This window comes from Saccostrea echinata, unplaced genomic scaffold (genome assembly GCF_033153115.1).
Source record: "Saccostrea echinata isolate AGI-Se365-2 ecotype Australia unplaced genomic scaffold, CSIRO_AGI_Sech_v1 ptg000018l, whole genome shotgun sequence".
Classification (NCBI taxonomy): Eukaryota; Metazoa; Mollusca; class Bivalvia; order Ostreida; family Ostreidae; genus Saccostrea; species Saccostrea echinata.
In genome coordinates this window covers 5872431-5893190 of record NW_026889767.1, presented here as the reverse complement: position 1 = coordinate 5893190, position 20760 = coordinate 5872431, and the positions used below count along the sequence as shown (strand labels likewise).

At 33.2% G+C, this 20760-nt stretch overlaps 3 protein-coding genes and 1 pseudogene across 3 annotated transcripts; 3 read left to right on the top strand and 1 right to left on the bottom strand.

The window, feature by feature from the left end:
- The first annotated feature begins 3093 nt into the window (after positions 1-3093).
- On the top strand, positions 3094-7571 carry LOC133189515 (uncharacterized; annotated as a pseudogene).
- A 518-nt stretch (positions 7572-8089) lies between these two features.
- On the bottom strand, positions 8090-11204 carry LOC133189473 (putative nuclease HARBI1). The gene is made up of 3 exons (XM_061324841.1): positions 11190-11204; positions 9252-9637; positions 8090-8382 (listed from the first exon to the last, which is right to left on the bottom strand). Exons 1-3 carry the CDS (start codon positions 11202-11204, stop codon positions 8097-8099), a joined length of 687 nt encoding a protein of 228 aa, XP_061180825.1. The 3' UTR covers positions 8090-8096.
- A 7623-nt stretch (positions 11205-18827) lies between these two features.
- LOC133189472 (uncharacterized) lies at positions 18828-19990 on the top strand. Its single transcript, XM_061324840.1, has 2 exons — positions 18828-19053; positions 19485-19990. Exons 1-2 carry the CDS (start codon positions 18828-18830, stop codon positions 19988-19990), a joined length of 732 nt encoding a protein of 243 aa, XP_061180824.1.
- A 29-nt stretch (positions 19991-20019) lies between these two features.
- Positions 20020-20760, top strand: LOC133189470 (uncharacterized). Its single transcript, XM_061324839.1, has one exon. It carries the CDS (start codon positions 20020-20022, stop codon positions 20758-20760), a length of 741 nt encoding a protein of 246 aa, XP_061180823.1.

Sequence of the window (20760 nt, the reverse complement as noted above, 5' to 3'; positions counted from 1 at the left end):
GAGGGTTTTTAAATTAAAAGAATCCTTACAAGTGTAGAAATAAACTTAGCGTCGGTCTAAACATAAACACAAGGGAGGTCAAAGGTCAGCCATTTTCAGAAAATCACTGTATAGACTTGTATAGAGCTTATACGATTCTTTTCAATCCTGATCTTTGATGATGAAAATTTTGACATGAATACCATCGGAAACTTATAAAAACAATTGGTATCTACTTTATTTCCAATGGGAAAGTCTAGATTTTTATAAAAAAAAAGACCAAAACATCTCAGCGTCTAAATGTATAGACTTGTATAGGGAATATAAGATTCTTTTCAATCCTGACCTTTTAAGATAAAATTTTTAAGATGAATAGAATCCGATTGGTTTAAAAACAATTTGTATACACTTTATTTCCAATGAGAAAGTCTATATTTTATTAAAAAGACAAAAAAAAAAACATCTCAGCGTCTACAACTCATACATATGATGACGTCATATTTGTATAGAAATAATAACAAAAAAAAAGCTTAGTGTCTTTTTCATTCTTTTATTTGTTTTGTTTAACAATTGTTCCAAGTATTGAATTCTCCTTTTTTGAAATTTTTTTTTTAATAGATCCGTTATTTTTTTTTCCCCTGATCTTCGGGGGGTGGAGGCGATGATGATCTGGTCTGCTCTGGCCTACCAAATGGGGTCAAAGATCTTCTTCTTGCTTTTGTGTCGGTACTAAGCTGAACTCGCATCATAGGGCATCTCACCAATTCCTTCCCATCAGAAATTCTTCTTAAAGAGTAGTAAGAGACTAGTTCGATTCCGGGAATAAGAAATAAATCTTCGTGGAATTCCTCTGGGGTAATATATCTTCTTCTTGCTTTTGTGTCGGTACTAAGCTGAACTCGAATCATGGGGCATCTCACCAATTCCTCCCCATCAGAAATTCTTCTTACCGAGTAGTAACAGACTAGTTCGATTCCGGGAATAAGAAATAAATCTTCGTGGAATTCCTCAGCCATCGTCTCTGGTCCCTAGTAAATCAGATAGCTAAAGAATGACAGTTAACAGCTGACCAGCGTCGGTATTTATACACACATCAGGTCTATCTATTTTTAGACCCACCCAAGATTAGGTACAGGACCCTCTGTGCAGGTGTTTTAAGAATTGGATCTCGTGCTCAATATATATATAGTAACAATTAAGTACAGTAGATTAAGTACATGAGTAGCTGTGCAGGTGTTTTAAGAATCGAATCTCGTGCTCAATATATATTATTATAGTAAAAAAAATATTAGACTTGAATCGATGCCAAGATTAAGTACATGAGCACCTGTGCAGGTGTTTTAAGAATTTCATCTCGTGCTTTTTGCACGAGACCCTTAACTAAAAAAAGGTATATAAACTCAAGAGTGAAGTCAGTTAGAGCATCAGTCTTTCAGTGAATACTTTTTTTTTTGGCAGAGAGAATAGATATAGGACACACAAGTCAATGATGATGAATCCTAATGATGTTTCAGAGCAGAATCTTACAGAACTGATCAGCATGGAAGATTTTGAATGGATGATAAATGAGATTAAAGATCCCATTGGAATGGATTTGGACATGTATCAGTACATTCCTGAACCCATCACCAAAGAAGATATTTCATCTGAGACTCTTCCAGAATTGATGAGCAAAGAAGATATGGAATGGATTGTCAATGATGTTAAAGATTCTATTGCATTGGATTTAGCGGTCTACCTCATTCCTGAACCCAAAGAAGAGATGAGGAAAAAAGGTATGTAAAACACATAACATACCATCTGTCTTTGAATTAGTATTTTTTAAAAAAAAATAGGCAAACATAGGATACATGCAATGATAAATCTTCATGATGTTTTTTTTTTTTTTCAGATGAGAATCTTCCAGAATTAATCAGCAAAGAAGATATGGAATGGATAGTGAATGACCTTAAAGAAGATCCCATTGGAATGGATTTGGACATGTATCACATTCCAGAATTCATGACCAAAACAGATATGAGGATCCTGAGGAGTCAAATGAATGACATTGCTAATTTACTGGAGGATTTCAAAAAAACAAGTAAGGACAGGGGCATGGGTTTAATACAAGAAAGATTATCCAAATTAGAAGGGCAAGTCAACATGATGGAAAAGAACATGAAAAACCGTTCTTACCAGACAAGAAAAGACTCACCACCCCTCAGAAATAAGTGTATTGAAGATCAACACTTAGTGAAAACTCACGACAAAAAGACTCAGAAACAAAAAAGCACTCCTTGTGTGATGTTATATGATGTACAAAAGACTCTTAACACAGTGAGTAACAAAAGAAAACTTGAAAATACCAATATAAATGATAAACTGAAAGCAAAAATCCAAAGAAGGTGATCTGTGTTTTTTGTTATTATTGTTCTTTAAATGATATAAATATTTCAAAAATCCTTTTTGTTTTGTTTTTTTTTTTTACACTCTAGAATGAATTCTGGGTCTATTTTTAGAATCAATTCTGGGTCTATTTTTAGAATCAATTCTGGGTCTATTTTTAGATCCCCCCCCCCCAGGTGTAGCTATTTTTACACCCATCCCTGGTCTATTTTTAGAACTCTGGGGGACAAAAGTGCACTAAACACACCCATCCAGGTCTATTTTTAGACCCATCCAGAGGTCTATTTTTAGAACTAGGGGAGGGGTAAAAAAAAAAGTGCACTCAGTTGACCTCCCTATCTAGGCCCGTAATAACTACTAAAGTGGATTTTTAAAAAGAAGATATATTGGAAAAAATATTAGATTGATATATGATATAATGGATTATACAGAATGCAATCAAATATCAGGAGCGGGATTCATAAACACTCTTAGATTTTTCTTAAAAGTTTTACTTAAGTGCTAAAAAAAACTTAGCTAAGAAAAAATCTTAAGTTGTAATTCATAAAAGTTCTAAGCACAATTCTTAGCTAAGTTTTACTCTAAGAAAGATGGCATACTTAAGTCGAAGCTCTATGACAACACTAGCAATTTGCCGTACTTTTTGTTACAACAAACGCGCTCTTTTGTGAAAGAGATAATAAATTCAACAAGTTTGACGTAAAATTAGCAGTCGGGAAAAACGCCAAAATGGAATCGCAGACGAAAAGGAAGCCCAATTGGAATGCTGACGAAACCCTTGCCTTAACTAACTTGGTAGATGAAAATAAACATATTCTGAGAGGGAAACTAGGACCATTATTGACATCAGACATGAAAAATCGGACATGGCAAAGCATTGCGCAAACACTGGCTGCAATGGGTGTTGGACCAGCTAGGACAGCTTCAGGGGTGGAGAAAAAGTGGCATAACATTTTCTCCAAATCTAAGTCAGAAATATCTGATCACAGGAGAGCTATTACTGGGACAGGTTGGTAATTACACCAACACTTTGAAATGTTTCACTCGATCCGTGTTCATCTCAATCATGACTTTGTATTAGTGTATGTATCCTTCAGCAATAATGTTAAACTCAATATGAGCCTTTCTATGCATTAAACTGTTTTTTTTAAAACAATCATTCACAAATGGTCGAAGAGGATTGAAATTTCCGCAGTTCTATTTTTCGTAGAACACACATAGCCCTATAGTTTACATTTTACCAAGGAGAGATAAAAGGGAAATAACCCAAAGAAAAATATGAAGGGGTGCCCCACAGGATATTATAAATAAAAGCAATATTATCTGATTATGTTGTAACGGTGTCTTATTATAAATCTGGAGCATGGAAATATAAATAAGTCCGTTTCAGGGTTCTACTGACATCTCCATTTATTACATTCACAGATGAACACATAGGATAGCTGGAATAATGGAACAATGAAGGAATTTGGAATAATGCCCTGAAAAATCATAATAACAAATAATAAATACAGAGCATAAAATATTCTGATATATCCGTATCAATATAGTAATTACAATCTGCGGTTAACAGATACGCTGCATAAAGGGAGGTAACTCTGTACATGATTTACATACAATCAATGCCCCCTTTAATATTACTTTTTGAAAAATATAAAAACATATATACGACAAAAACTGATGTATATGCTGCAATAATGTCTACACAGACTTTACTATTTCAGGATTGTCATAAAATATATAAAAACATTAATATCATAAATATCATACCAATCTATGGGACTGAGCCTCTCCCATTCATTGTAGTCACAATATGGCTCACTGTACACGTATGTCCAGATCATAAAACTACAAATTATCATAGTTTACATAAGTAAACCTATCATCATAAAAACATCTAGTAGATATATATAAAATAAAAAATACTTTCAATAAAACAGTTACTCCTTAAATACTGACTCTCAAATCAGATTCTGACTGTGCTAGTGCTATGGAATTAACTTAACAAAATTACAGATTTTACAGTTAAATCAAATATTAGAAATCATATTAAAATTAGTATAAAAATGTTATCTTACCTTAATAGAGAAAAGTATTGTCTCTGTCAATGTCAGAAAGTCGTAATTATAAAACTTGGTAAATACAACCCTCTCTGGACAAATACTGGACAAAGAATGACCATAACGAACAACAACTTTTTGGAGGGAAAAATACTGAACCAATAAAACACAACCTTACAAAGTCCAAACCAATGAAAACAGTGAATACTTCAAACCAAAGACCAGAACCTTCATAACCCAAGGCAATAATAATTAAGTACAGGTACTGCCTGTTCTACTTGGGTGACCTTTAAAGATTTAATAATGCATTTATATTTACAATTTAAAAACATATGAAATACATTATAGATTTATTAAATAAATTAATAAATCTAATACTGTAACAATGTTATTTCATTCTTTGGTTTAAAAAATATATTAGATTTATTAACTCATTTCACCTTGTGTGACAATTTAAAATTGTGTTTCTTAATAAAAGTGAAAAGTGTTATTATTTATAATGCTAATAACATTTGGAAAGGTAAAATAAAGAATGGGAAAAAAATTATACTAAATCTAACTCATTTTAATTTTGTAAATGAAATCATTATTATTAAATTATAGATAAATGAAAAGAAAAATATACTTAAAATGTTAAAATATATATTAATAATATATATAAAGTGCACTGAAACAAATATGATTTTATCGCTTTTAATGTTTTGGTGTACATATCTAACAAAATTTTTATATTAATATTTGTATTTATTTTAAAGGTGGGGGTCCTCCTCCAAAGGCACTAAGTGCGATTGCCGAGGCTGTGTCCAGTGTTGTGGGGGAGAACAACACATGCTTGACTGGTATTGGAGGAGATGCAGACACAACGCTTATACAGCTAGGTCTTCTAGGAGAGGAACCATTGTAAGTCAATAAGGGTATACATGTAGATGAATTCATCAATTTACATGTAGAAAAAAAAATATTGTTGTTTTCACTTTCAGGCTAAAAAAAATATTGAGGGTAGGTAAACATTTCTTTTATGTTTGAAATAATTTAAATAAATCTAAGTTACACCAATGAAAAAAAAATATGTTGCTTTAAAAAGTTTATGTGTCACACAATTTTAGAATAAAATTTTCATAAATCTGACAAAAAATTGAAAGTCAAGATCTTCACTGCAAAAGCATTAACAAAACAAATTAGAATTAGGAAAGTGGAAACAATTTTTTTTTCATAGCTAGCTTATATGTAAAACTGACAGGCAGGTGTACATTAATGCTGGGCAATTAGATTAGAAAAGTTAGCACACTTGAGCTTTTGGCTCAGACGAGCCAAAGGAAGAGGGATTTGACTGCAAATAATTACTAGTATGCAAATAAAAAAGCATAGACTAAAATAAGAGAATTGTCATTTAAATTTTATTTCAGTATAATAGTTTATAGTACACACACATAAACAATTGCTGATAGACAATATTTTCCTGGATTCAGCCTTTTAAACTTTAAACTTCTCATTAAATTCAAAGTTTATAAAAATAGATTATACAAAATAAATATCCCTTTTTCTTCCCTGCCAGAGGAATCTGTTTTTAATGGATTTCCTGCCACAGTTCAAAAATATTTATTCCATAATATTTAAAAAGAAAATTTTTTTTTTGTGAAAATGTAAAATAGAGGACAGAAATAAAATTTGGTTCGATTTTACAACAAATTATAATTCATTTCTTTAAAGGGTTTTTATCACGTCTCAAAATTTTTTGATATGACAAAGTTTACATGCTATTAAAATCATATATTTAAAAATTTTTGCTAGAAAATTAATATTTTTGATGTTTCAGCGATTCAAAGTTTGAATTTCTCAATATGCATATTTTGATCGCCGATGTTACGCGCCATTGCTCTGACGTCATAGGTGTCAATCCTGGTCAAGCGAAGTACTTATTGTGTATACAAAAGGACTCATTTGTTGCGTCTATTAAACCTGTTAAAAATAATTAAGAGATAATTGGATAATTGACAGCTAGTAAGGTATAATTTATGGCTTTAGGATGCATAAATGTGCACAAGAAAGGTTTTAGGAAGACATTTTTTCCACATTTCCTAGAGTTGGTTGAGAGATTAAAAAGAGGGGCCTTTTTCTGCAAATGCGATGGCGTTTATCTCCATTCAGAACAATCGTTTATGCCCGATCGATCACGAATTTTTTTTCTGTCCTACAAAATATTTTAAGGAAAGATACCTTTGAAAAAATAATAAATGACAAACACGCATTTTTTAAAAGTCGCACAGAATCTAGTAGGAATGTTGTAAATTTCGTAATGGCGTACGGCGCCATTGAAGAAGTATCATTTCTAGAACATGATATTCACTGCTGGAACAGATAGAAGATGTACAGCATTTATTTATATAAAATTAATTAAAATAATAATGAAGGAAAATTAATTTAAAATTCCCACATTTATAAATGTGTACGAAGTTAAACTTAAGTAATTCATTCTATTTAGTCGAAGTCCTGAGTTGTCAACGGCTTCGACTTCGGTGTCCTCTCCTATTGTCGGCATATTTTCTGGTTATTTCTCTCTGCTAGACGTTCACACATAAAAGATTGACCGTCCATAACCAAAGGAATATAGTCGATGTCAAAATTTCAACCGGCCATATTGTGTTTTCTAATTATTTAACGTAAAAATCTATTCAATATATTTTTTCTTACGATAAGCCTTACGAGTTCTATTGACCACTGACACCTATGACGTTTCAGTACCACGTGACCCCTATCTAACTAGTGGAGATTTTTAATACGAGGACCCTATATTATGGGCGTTTTATCGTCTTATTACGGCCGTTTTCAAAATTATTTCATAATTAAACGATAATTATATGTTTCAAGAATATAATAGTGTTTCATTTTTAAGAAATTTAGATACGTGATAAAAACCCTTTAAGAGGGATTTATGTTATTGAAGGACCATCAGACACAGTGCCATGTGTATGAACTCCACCACCTGCTCCTATAAGGTCAAGTACCAGTACATCAAGTTCACGGTTGTTTTCATATACCTCCAACACTGACCTAAAGAGAAAAATTGATGAACTTACCGTGAGGAAACTGGAACTAGAAGTAGAATATTATGAACTTAAGATCAAGAAAGCGAAGGGGGAGGAGTAAATCATATACTAGCTGTACTGATCCTTTATTTGCATTTACCCGGTAAAGCATCAAATATATAAAGTTCCATCATTAATCAAATGATTAACATTTCGAATTAAATTTACATGTATTTTCAAAATGAATTTACAATTCATTAAATGCTTTAATGATATGTCTTGATATCTTAATCTATTCATTTATTTTGGGAATTCTTGTATTTTAAATGTTATATTAAAATAAATATTTATCCTGAAGTATTTGACTTGTTTGCCTACTTTATGGAGGTATCCCACACCAAATTTTTATTTACTAGATCTTTTAACCCATCACTTGAAATATGAATTCAGGATTGAAAGAATGTTGAAATTTTTATTTTAAAAAATGAAAATGTCCCATCCTTCTTGACATGTTTAATATTACTTTTTTATAACATGCATTATTTAATCAAATTTAGCTCTTAAGTAAATTTTTATAATTTTAAAGGAGTTGTTTTAAATATCCGAAAAATAAAATTTTGGTGTGTCATACCTCTCCAGTACAGATTCAAAAGTGAGACTCAGCAAACAGTTGTCTGTATCTTGTTCCATCATGATTGCAGTTGCTGTTGGCATTTACAATCTGTCGATGATCCTCCTCCTCCCCATCTTCATCATCTGGTGGAGGGCATGCAATATTGAGGTCTTTGCAGATATTGTGAAGAATGGAACAGGCTAATATAACCTGACATGCCTTTTCTGGTAATAAACGAATCTCACCATGTAGGACATGAAAGCGCCTCTTCAGCTGCCCTATTCCTCTTTCCACCACACTTCTGGTTTTCTTGTGGGCTCTGTTGAACCAATATTGAAAACAGTTTGGATTAAAACAGTTTCTTAGTATTAAGATGAGGTAACAGTTCTAAAATTATAAGCAGGTTGAAATTTCAATGGTTTTTATAAATTAAAAAAAAAAAAATAGATTTTGAGATTATTGTTAATAATTAGGGAATAAGCCTTTATTCTAGCTCCTTACTAAAGAGTAAAACTTAGTGAAATAAAGACACCAATATTTCCAAACTTTCCCATTTTTATTGGTTTAAAATTCCCAGTTAAGAGGGTACAGGACCTGTACAAAAAGGGTCAATTAACTACTGCTTGCTCTTTATAAATACCAATTTGTTTTTTGTTAAGTGATACATGTATATGTAATCATATGCTGACTGACACAATTTAAACATATTTTTTTTTAAAAGTTATCTTTATGAGGGGTGTATACATGTCTCTATGTTTCAGTCATTTATAATATTTAGTAACTAAATTGCATTTCTGTATATAATTATGTGTCCATGAGAAGTAAGAAATGTTTTTTTTAAATACATGTATTATAAAAAAAAGTTTATTTTTAAATTTTAGATTATTTTCAAAAAAATTAAAAATTGAAGATGGCTTGTCATTTGGATTTTATATTCCCCTTCTTATTTCAGCAAGCCATTCTTTTACTATGGGGTTTAACTGATGCGCATACATTTGGATCCACCTCGTAGTTTTGTCTACAAGGGGGCGCTGGACAAGAGAGGGCGCTCGATATGAACTAAAACGAAAGTAGCCTTAGTTGGCAGAAACAATTACATGTTCGTGAATTTTATTGTTTATCTTTTAAATAGCTAAACAATGATAATGTTGTAGATGTTGGATATAGAATAATATTCATTATATGTACCTGTTGTAATTCGTCTGGGAGCCCTGATTTGGTCTCAGAAACGGCGTTAACAGCCAGCGTTTGGAAGGGTAACCGCTGTCCCCGAGTAAGTGAGTATGAAGAGGTAGGTGATTTTGCTCAAATAACACTTTGAGACCACTCTCATTGAGAATACGAGAATCGTGTGTTGAGCCTGGCCATTTAGCAACAACATCAATTATTCTGTAGTTCGGATCAAACACAATCTGAGTGTTAATGCTGTGAAAGTGGTGTCTGTTTACATATTCATTTTCATACTCGTGTGGGGCGATAATCCGAACATGTGTGCCGTCGATGGCTCCAACAACGCCCGGAAATCTAGCAACTGTGAAAAAAATCTTCTTGGTTTTTACGTATGACCAAAGGATCTAGTTGGAATTTAATGAACTGTGCTACAATTCCTGGAGAAGACAGACTTTTAATAGTTGTGGTAATGGCCCAAGACACAGTAGACTGTGAAACCCCCAAGTCATCTCCATTGCATAACTGCATTTTACCGGTGGCAAGAAATCTTAGAGTCAGTAAAATTTTCTGCAGAGGGGATATTGCACGATTTCTCCTAGAACTACTTAAAATTTCATGTCCAATTAATCTCTCTATGAAAAGAATACCAGCTGAATCTATCTAAACCTCTCCACAAGTTCAGCATCACTGTATACTGCTAAACAATCCTTTCTTTCCCTAAAAAATCGTCTGTGTAATCTAATGGCAGCCATTTTCATTCAGTACTTAAGTTTTTCTTATAACTTTAAGACTACTATTGAGTGCTCTTAGATTTAAGAACTATTTAAGAATTTTCTTAGACTTTAGAAGTTTTATGAATAAAACTTAAGATAAAAACAAAGTCTTAGTGTCACTTAAGTATTTTTTATTGGTTTAAGAAATTTCTTGCACTTAAATAAGTTTATTTTAAGAGTGTTTATGAATCTCGCTCCAGGACTACTAATGCTTATAGATTTTGAAAAGGCTTTTGATACTATCTCGTGGAATTTTATTTACAAAACTTGATTTTTTTTTCAATTTTGAAACCTCAATTAAAAACTGGATAAAGACTTTTTATAGCAATATTAAATCCCGTGTCATACAGAATGGTTTTATAACCAATTATATATATCCAGAAAGGGGTTGTAGACAGGGGGATCCTATATCACTCTATCTGTTCCTACTGTGTGCCAAATTTTTGGTATTTTAATTCGCAAAAATAAAGATATAAGAGGTATAACAATAGATGGAGAAGAGTACAAGATTTCTCAGATGCAGATGATAATCACTTATCTCTGATGGATCGCCTGAATCTATGGATGGTATTCTTAGAAAATAAGATTACTTTTCAAAGGTGTCAGGGCTCAAAATAAAGGATGACTGCACTTAAGGACATGCGAAAATTGCGACAAAATAAACTTACAAAACAAGAATTTTTCTTTTAATTGCACGAATGGTTAACATCTAATCTACAACTTTATGTAATTACATTAAATAAAAGTACGTATTTACGAAGTACGAAGCTGTTTTCTAAGGCGAGGGTCACTACAATTCCTTGATTCTCCGTACGATAATGAGGACGCCCACTTTTTCACTGACTTTATACATGGTCAGCGCATGTTTGTCTATTGTTCTCCGTTTAACAGTAGTTGTATATTTGCATAAATAATAATGTGTCAAAAGGAGATTAATAGACAAACATGCGCTCATGGATTAAACGAAAAAAATGCTTCTTTTTACATTCGCTCTCTCTATTGTAACCAAGGGCTGTGACATGTTTAATATTATAATTCACCACGTGATTTCTTACCTCAGGTAATTCTGTGAATACTAAATTCCGTCACGTGACTTGTAAAGTTGCATGTTTTGTGCTAACTAGGACAAATTGCTCGAATATGTTAAATTGTTAGGCATTGATTTAAAAGATTCTTTACTTACATTGACGTCGCTCATATTGTTAATTTCTTTTTTGAAACCTCTGAAAATAGTACTTGTGCCATACAGAATAAAGAGGGAATGGGAAAGAGTGATCACGTATTTTTTAATACATTTCATTGTTATTTATCTAGTCTAATTTTAGACCCATTCTTACAATATTAGCTCCACCTCTCATGCATACCTAATGTATAATCAAGGGCAGGTAAGTGTACATTCTCTATATTTGGAAAGAGTAAGGGCAGAAAACATAGAATCATTTTATTGTATCACAGTCTAAGATCATTTTAATATTTAAATTCGGCTCGAAATTGACAGGATTCTTTCATAAATATATAAAAATGAAATAAGATTATGATATAAAAGCAACAGAAGCGACCGAAAAAGACCCAAAACCAGGCGTTAAGTGCAGTCATCCTTTTCAAAAAACAAAAATGATATGGATTGGCAGTAAAAATTTTTCAAAGGATGTATATCACCATTCTAGATGGAAGTTCTACTGGAGTAGCACAACTTTTGATCTCTTAGGGATTAAATTTTCCGTAGACTTAAATAATATGATTAATCTCAATTATACATCAAAGTTAAGTGAGATTAAAAAAATATTAAATCAGTGGAAACTAAGAAAATTAACCCCCATCGGTAGGTTAACTGTAATTAAGACATTGATTATCCCTAAATTAAATCACTTGATACTTACTTTACCTAATCCATCATTAGAAATTGTAAAAGTATTCGAGGATGAAATTTATTTTTTTCTTTGGCGAAGTAAAGTCCATATAATAAAAAGAAATACTATCATTCAAGACTCTAGAGATAGTGGCCTTAGAATGGTAGATTATTCAGAGTTTATGATAGCATTAAATTCAAGTTGGATAAGAAGATTAATCCATTCAGATTCCAAATGGGTTAAATTACTTCATGCACAGCTACATACAGAGATTAAAAACCTTTGGTGAACTGGTCCAGATTTAACTGCTAAATTATGCAAGAAAATAACAAACACTTTTTGGATAGAAGTCTTTAGAAGTTGGCTTAAGATATGCTTTGTAGAACAACAGAAAGATACAAATTTATTCCAAGAACACATATGGTATAATCCAAAAATCATCGTGGGAAAGTCCTCTGTCTTTCTAAAAAGTTATTTTAATGCTGGTTTTGTTTTCATTAGTGACTTGTTTGACTTTGATAATAATTTTTTAAGCCTTGACACCCTTAAAAATCTCGGTGTGAAAACAAATTTTGTTGAATATTCTGGTTTGAAACAGGCAGTGTTAGACAGATTTGCGAACAAAAACCAAATGAATTTCGCAATTGTATATAGATCAAATATACCAAGTTTTGTGAAGATGTTTTATATTAATATGAAAGGATGTAAAGATAGGTATAACATTCTTATTAACAGAAAGAAAGAAACAAGTACTTCAATTTTAAAATGGAATGAAGATGGATATTTATTCACTTTGCCTGAATGGAGTAAATTTTTTGAACTCCAGTTTAAAGTCACACAATAATCAAAACTTCAGTGGTAACAATTTCAAATTTTACATAGAATAGGTCCAACAAATTCATCTCTTTTAAAAGTTAAGATAAGGGAGTCCCCAGCTTGCAGTTTCTGTAAGACTGACATTGAGTCAATTGAACATCTTTTCGTTGGATATTTTTTTTTATTAAAAGAGCTTTGGAGTGATATTGAAGAGTGGGTTTTGTCTAAGTTTAATATATATGTAGTTTTTGACAGAAAAACAATATTATTTGGTAAATATAAGAACAGGGATACACATAAAGTGCAAAATTAGATCACTCTGATGATTAAAAATTGTATTTTTTCAGGTAAATATAAAAACCATCCAGTTCTAAGTACAATGACTTTAAAAACAATTATTGTGGAAAGAATCTTGATACAGAAATTTTTATTATTGAAACAATGTAAATATACAGAGTTTGAAAATAGCTGGCAGAGAATATGTGATATGTTGTAATTTGCATGTATATAAATTTTCTAAGGAATGAATGTTGTTCATTACCGCCTTAATGTATTAAAAAAAAAAAAAAATTATGCCCCTTTTTTTTTTTTTTGCTTTTTACTTTCTCCCTTCTTTCCCTCTATTTCTCTTTTCTTCTTTTCTCCTCTACCTTATTAAAACAACTTTCACATAAGTGTATGTGTGTAAATGTATATTTATGTATGTAAATGTACTCTGTGTATGGTATTCTTAATAGGAACAGATATGTGTATAAATATGCTTATTTGATATAAATATGAAAGTTGAAATAAACATTAATAAAAAAAGACCTCTCATTAGATATCAGAAGAAGGGCTGATCCCTCAAATTAAAGGCTAAGAGGGACCAAAAGACCTTTCTTTTGGTATCAAGAAAAAGGGGCTAACTTCTTAAACAAGAGGCCCACGGGCCTTATAGGTCACCTGAGTATCATGCAACAGTTTCGCCACAATGGATTCATGTTTTAAACCAGAGGCCATGAAATTCACAATTTCGAAAGAGGCACACTTGCTCATCATAATTTTACATTTAGTAAGCTTACTTAATACCCAGAAAGAGAGCAGAGGATTATCAAAGAATTAATGCATTTTCACTATGTAATCATTAGAGCCCTGACCTAACACCAGAACCATGATGCAGGGGCCATAAAATTCACAATTTTGGAAGAGGCATCCTTATATATCATAACAATACTCTTAGTTCATCAGCTTAATACCCAGGAGAAAAGAAGAAGATTTTCAAAGAATTATTGCATTTTTACTATGTAATCATTAGAGCCCCACCTTAACACCAGAACCCCTGACCCAGGGGCCATGAAATTCATAATTTTGGAAGAGGCACCTTTCATCATCATAACTATAAATCAGTTTGTTTGTTAAATACCCAGGATCAAAGAAAAAGATTTTTAAAGAAATAATGCATTATCACTTTATATTTAACAGAGCCCCACCCTAACACCAGAACCCCTGACCTAGGGGCCATGAATTTCATAATTTTGGAACAGGCACCCTTACATATCATAACTATACTCTTAGTTCATCGGCTTATTTCCCAGGAGAAAAGGAGAAGATTGTCAAAGAATTATTGCATTTTTACTATGTAATCATTAGAGCCCCGCCCTAAAACCAGAACCCCTGACCAGGGGGCCATGAAATTCACAATATAGGAATAAGCACCCTTATTCATCATAACTATGCCTTCAGCTTGTTTGCCCTGGATCAGGGAAGATTTTTAAAAGAAATAATGCATTTTCACTATACATGTATATTCAACAGAACGCTGCCCTAACACCAGAACCCCTGACCCTGGGGCCATGAAATTCACAATTTTGGAAGAGGCACCTTTCATCATCATAACTATGTATTTATTTTGTTTTCATAATATCCAAGAGCACAGAAGAAGCTTTTAAAAGAAATAATGCTTTATCACTATATATTCAACAGAGCCCCACCCTAACACCAGAACCCCTGACCCTTGGGCCATGAAATTCACAATTTTGGAAGAGGCACTCTTTCTCATCATAACTATGTACTTAGTTCATCGGCTTAATACCCAGGAGCAGAGGAGAAGATTTTTGAATAATTAATGCATTTTCACTATATAATCATTAGATACCCGCCCTAACACCAGAACCCCTGACCCAGGGTCCATGAAATTCACAATTTTAGAAGAGACACCTTTCCTCATCATAACTATGCATATTGTTTGTTTCCTAAATACCCAAGAGCAGAGGAGAAGATTTTTTTAAGAATAATGCTTTTCACTACATATTCAACAGAGCCCCACCCTAGCACCAGAACCCCTGACCCTGGGGCCATAAATTTCACAATTTAGGTAGAGGGCTCAATGCTTATTACATTCATGCCAACAGTTTGCCTGCTTGATGCCCAGGAGTAAAGAAGAAGATTTTTAAAGATTGCATTAATTCTGATGGTTTTAGCCCCACCCCTCAGGCCCCAGGGGGGTAGGGGTCATGAATTTCACAATTTTTACTCCCCTTCACATATAGATGCTATGGGCCAAATTTGGTTGAAATTGGTTCTGTGGTTCCAGAGAAGAAGCTGAAAATGCTCAAATGTTAACGCACGACGGACGACGCACGCCGACGGACGAAAACAGATAGCAATAGGTCACCTGAGTAAACTCAGGTGACCTAATAAGGGGCTGAGAGAGGCCAAAATCTTCAATCTGTAAATCTTTAAAGATCAATATTTTGTTATGAATATTAGAAGCAACAATGTTCATCTTAACAATCTTTAAGAAGAAACGTGTGCTGGAGTTTGATTGGCTAAAATTAAGGTTTCTGTAACTTTCTACGTTTTCAGTGATATTCTTTGAAATCTAAAACTTTGTTCTGTATTTTATGAAACCATGAGATTATGTTTATGGAATTATCGAAATTATGTGCATGCAGATGCTCTGGAATCCAATTAGTTTATGCTCATTTTGCTATAATGCATTATCATACCCCCTAAAAAAAGAAAATAAGTTGAATAAGACTATGATACTGAAAATTTGCCTAATTCAATGGAGCTTATAGGGAATAGGGCACCAAAAGGGGATTGGGGAGTGTTTGGGGAACAACTGTAACGTCTCTAGTTACAATTGCCTTCTACAATAATCGCATATGGCATGCTTGTCTGTATTTTCTTTTATCTCCGAAAACAGCTTCAAAACTCTGCTCGAAGACGGGAACATTTGTCTTACATGTACACCGTGAGGTGGTATGTGCTAATCTCTGGCGGATTATATTCTTGGACTTATATTGCCTTAAAATCTGTTTCTAAAATTACATCGCAAAAATATCGTAACGTTTTTATAGGAAATAAAAAAATATATAAATTCACTGCAATATTTAAACATTGATGTTGAATTTTTAAACCAATTCATTTTTTAAATTTGTTCTCTGTCCGAGATTAGTACATACCTTTTCATGATGTGAGTTGAATTTTCTAGTCGGCGAGCAGGGTTTTGACTCTGTTAACGGATATAAGAGAAAATAGACAAGCAATTCATATATCATGGCTGTGTTGATAACTTATCGTTGAAGACAATGGTGATAAACGGTTTGCTTGTGCATTTTCTCTGAAAGTGTAAATAAATTTGATTCTGAGGAGGAGGTACTTCATGTAATACGCAGTTAGATACCTTTTGCTATTATTATAATGTGGGGAAAAATAGGGAAACAAGTGCCTATGTCGGAAACCCACATGTTGGGTTTGCATATGACCACTGTGTTTTATAGCCTTGATACAAAATCATTTAATTAATAATTTAATCATTTAATACAAGTTTAAGGACACTAACAGAGAAACTGCATGTTAACTGTCTTTCCTCTTGTGAAACATTGGAAGTTGAAACTCATACAACATTGCCTATGACCTGAGATTCTGTCACGACATTGACTCAAACACCACTACTTCCTGTCCGCAGCTCCAGCAAAAGACCTTCCCTTTGCAACGTGCTTTGATTCAAATTTTTTTCCCCAACTTTTCCCTACTAGACGCTAATTTTGAGGCTCCATAACTTGCTTCTTCCTCAACAGATTTTGCTGAAAGTTTCAGAGTTTGTGGAATTTATAAGATAATTTTAAACATTTTAATACATCCCATTAATCGATATTCCGTTTTGAAAGAAAATTTAGGGGGTTTGGTTTCCTGACAAAAGCTCAAGACGATAGTAATCGTAGCTGAAAAACTAATCGATTTGAAAAAAAAAAAAATTAAAGCATTGTTGTTGTAGTCATCTTTTTTTGTTTTATTTTTCTTTTTCTTTTTTTAATTTATTATTTTTATTATTATCATTCTTATTATTACCACTTTCAAGATGTTGCAAACGGGGTCAAAAATTAGAAAGCTTAAAAGATCGAAAATTTGAAGATACTTTCCTTTGTATCTTTTAAACAAAATGTTTTGTTAAAACGTGTAAGGTTACAAGAACTAAAATTAACACCAATAAAACAGGGCTGACCCCATAAATTAGGGATCTACGGTCCTCAGAAGTTTTCACCATTTAACTGAAAAAGGTTATGTTTTCGATAGACGTGTTCTTGTTCTAGATGCTATCACCCCGCATCTGCAATATATATTACTGTAATATTCCGGAAATTTATATTGTGACCATTCGGTTTTAGCTATAATGTTTCAGATAAAAACATCGGTGTTGTTATTCCGTCACGACCCGAAAGGTATACAAAGGCTGTATCCCGGTGCAAGCTGTGCTAAGACGTGAACAAACTTTACAGCTTGGGGAGTGAGACAATAAAGAAATAAAGTCAGCTTACAGAAGAGGTTGACCTTGTGAGATAACTACGGTCAACAAGGATAATAATACAAAAGTTGTCGTGTTTTGGAGTGACAAAAACCACTCAGAGGCTAACCAGCAACGGAGGTTAGCCACATGTATTTCGTCTTCTTAACCTGCCTGGCGACAAGGCTGTTATGCACAGTGTGTCTGCCTGAATACGGCTACATTGTAGCAGTGTGCACAGCAGTTAAGGTTTTGCCAAAGGTCAACATGTCCAAAATTTTATTTTTACAGTAGCTCCAAAACTATGTCATTTATAAAGTTAAAACTTTTACAGTTTATAAATGTATCATTGATGAACAGATAGAAAGTATCACTTGATAACAGAAACTTAAAAAAATATTTATCGAGAAAAATTCTTTTTAAAAAAATGCACATATTAAAAAAAAACACACATAATTTATTCCGTACTTTTAGTGAAAGCCATCGTTGCAGAAACAATAAATGTTTATCAATGAAGGGCAAGTTGGACTTCTATAGCCTCTGAAAAGTTGTTTTCCCTGTTTATTTTCTCCAAATGTGAAGATTTGAAACCGAAAGTACATTGCAAATGGCGGATTTTATAGGGGTCTTGTCTTTATACATGTCATGCTTTCTATGACAGCCTTTCAGAGACCATTCACGTCCAACTTGCCCTTCATTGATAAACATATATTATTTCTGCAATGATGGTTTTCACTAAAAGTACAGAATTAAGGAGGTGCATTTTTTTTTTAAATATACCAATTTTTTGATTTTTTTTTCTCAAAAAATATATTTTTTTAAATTTTTGTTTTCAAGTGATATTTTCTATCTGTTAATCAATGATATATTTATAAACTGTAAAAGTTTTAACTTTATACCTCTCATAGTTTTGGAGCTATTGTACAAATAAATTTTTGGACATCTTGGCCTTTGGCAAAACCTTAACGAGGTCCAATCTACTTGGTCTGCTCATACGTTTTCACGCAGAATTGTTTCAGACTCGTCACAGTACCCTTGATTGCCTTCACAATTGAATTCAATAACGTCACAGTTAAAATTACGTCAAAGTGCACTAAAATATTTCGCTTTTCTTGCATACCTGGTAGGCCTGAACTGTGCATGTTGAAAGTTCACTAATTCTGGCATTTCTATCAATTCTTGTGTTTTTATAAATTAATGTTTTAATAAATATGCGACGTTGTAAAATAATTTATTTTGAGATATTGTCAATTTCTGAATAGACCGTTTTCCATAGTCGGTTTTACCCATAATCCTTAGCGCGCGACGCCATCTTGTAGGGCAACTAGAGCGAAGCGAGCAGCGACGCTAATCCTATTAGCATACTGACCTATATTTGCCGCTAGCCATGGTAAACACCTGTGTAGTCTGGGGTTGTACGAACCGATCGAAGGCTGGGGATTCAAGTTTGAGGTTTTATGACATTCCTAAGGTTATCGAACACCAGGGAATCCAAACAAAGGAGCTAACAAGCGAACGCCGAAGAATATGGCTAGCTCGTATAAACAGAGCCGATTTCTTGCCAGATCCATCCAAACGACATTTCAAAGTGTGCTCCGACCATTTCATTCAAGGTAAATATGTTTGTTCATGTAATTATAAATGCACATTGCGCGGTAATTACAAAAAAACGTTGAACATTGTAGCACATTGTTGACAACTCTTAGGTTGTGCACTAAACAAAACAAAAACAAACAAGCAGAGCCAGTTTTTAGTATGTAAAAACAACAATAGGTGAAGTACATTGCTTTTCAATTTATTTTATCTAATATATTACATATGCATCAGTTATCTTAATTCCATAGTACACTTTAATTAATAGTTATAGTAGTAATTTCAAGTTATCTTGCATAATATTTTATGTTTTATACAGGCAATTTTTCTTGCACTTTCAGCTGTTATATCCAATATCCATTTATATACATTACACTTACTTGAATTTATACTTAGATCTATATGTATATAGTCTATATATATTTATATGTGTACACATATTTTTTTTCAGGCATAAAAGCTGATGTGTTTGATAAGACCAATCCAGACTGGGCACCATCACTGAAACTTGGGCCATTAGAGATGAATGGATCAGAGTCTTCTAAGAAACGCTATGATAGAATGCAGGCCAGAAAGGAAAAAAAAGTAAAGTTCCAGACAGCTGAAGCCCTTCTGCAGTTACAAGAAACTCCAAACATTGAGGAGGACATGAGGGAGATAGAGACAACAGACATCAGTGGTGACCCATCAGATTCTGACAAAGTTAACTGCACTTTCTTACTTGAGGGAACATTGGAAAGTAGGAAGAGGAAGGTAGAAAGTGAAGAACAGCAGGAAATTAAGAGACTGAAGCAGGAGAATAACTCACTCAAGGAGAAGCTATGTGCTAGTAAAGGCGACGTTTCTCCCGAAACATTTAAAGACGAAGAAAAGGCGAAACACTACACTGGACTAAGCTATTCCATACTCATGGCCTTGTTTAGTTTTTTGGAGCCGAACATTCTAGGACTGCCCTAACAAAGTTCCAGAAACTGATCCTAGTACTGATGAAGTTGAGACTTAATCTAGGCATACAGGATCTAGGATATAGGTTTAAAGTGACTCCAAGCTGCGTCTCCAAAACATTCTTAGATGTTATACATCTCATGTATGTACGCCTGAAATGTTTGATTTTATGGCCAGCAAGAGAAGAACTGCAGATGTCAATGCCAATGGAGTTCCGAAAATACTTCGGTGTTAAAGTATCTATTATTATTGACTGTTTCGAAATATTCATTGTCAGACCATCAAACCTTTTGGCAAGAGCTGAAACATGGAGTAACTACAAGCATCATAATACTGTGAAATACCTCATTGGAATTACACCACAGGGAGCAGTGTCATTTCTTTCAAGTGGATATGGTGGACGTGTACCAGACAAACACATAACAGAGAACTGTGGGCTTTTGGCAAAACTTTTGCCAGGTGATATCATTTTAGCTGATCGTGGATTTGACATTTCTGAAAGTGTAGGACTTTGTTGTGCGGAAGTGAAAATTCCTGCTTTCACAAGAGGAAAAAAGCAATTATCCCCCTTAGAATTAGAGTCTACAAGAAAAATTGCCCACACGAGAATTCATGTTGAGCGAGTAATAGGACTTGTACGCAACAAGTTCTCCATTCTGCAGGGCACTATTCCAATTGATTACTTGCTTAGCCAAGATGAAAATATTCCCACTATTGACAAAATTACCACTGTGTGTTGTGCACTGACAAATCTTTGTGATTCTGTTGTACCATTTGGCTGA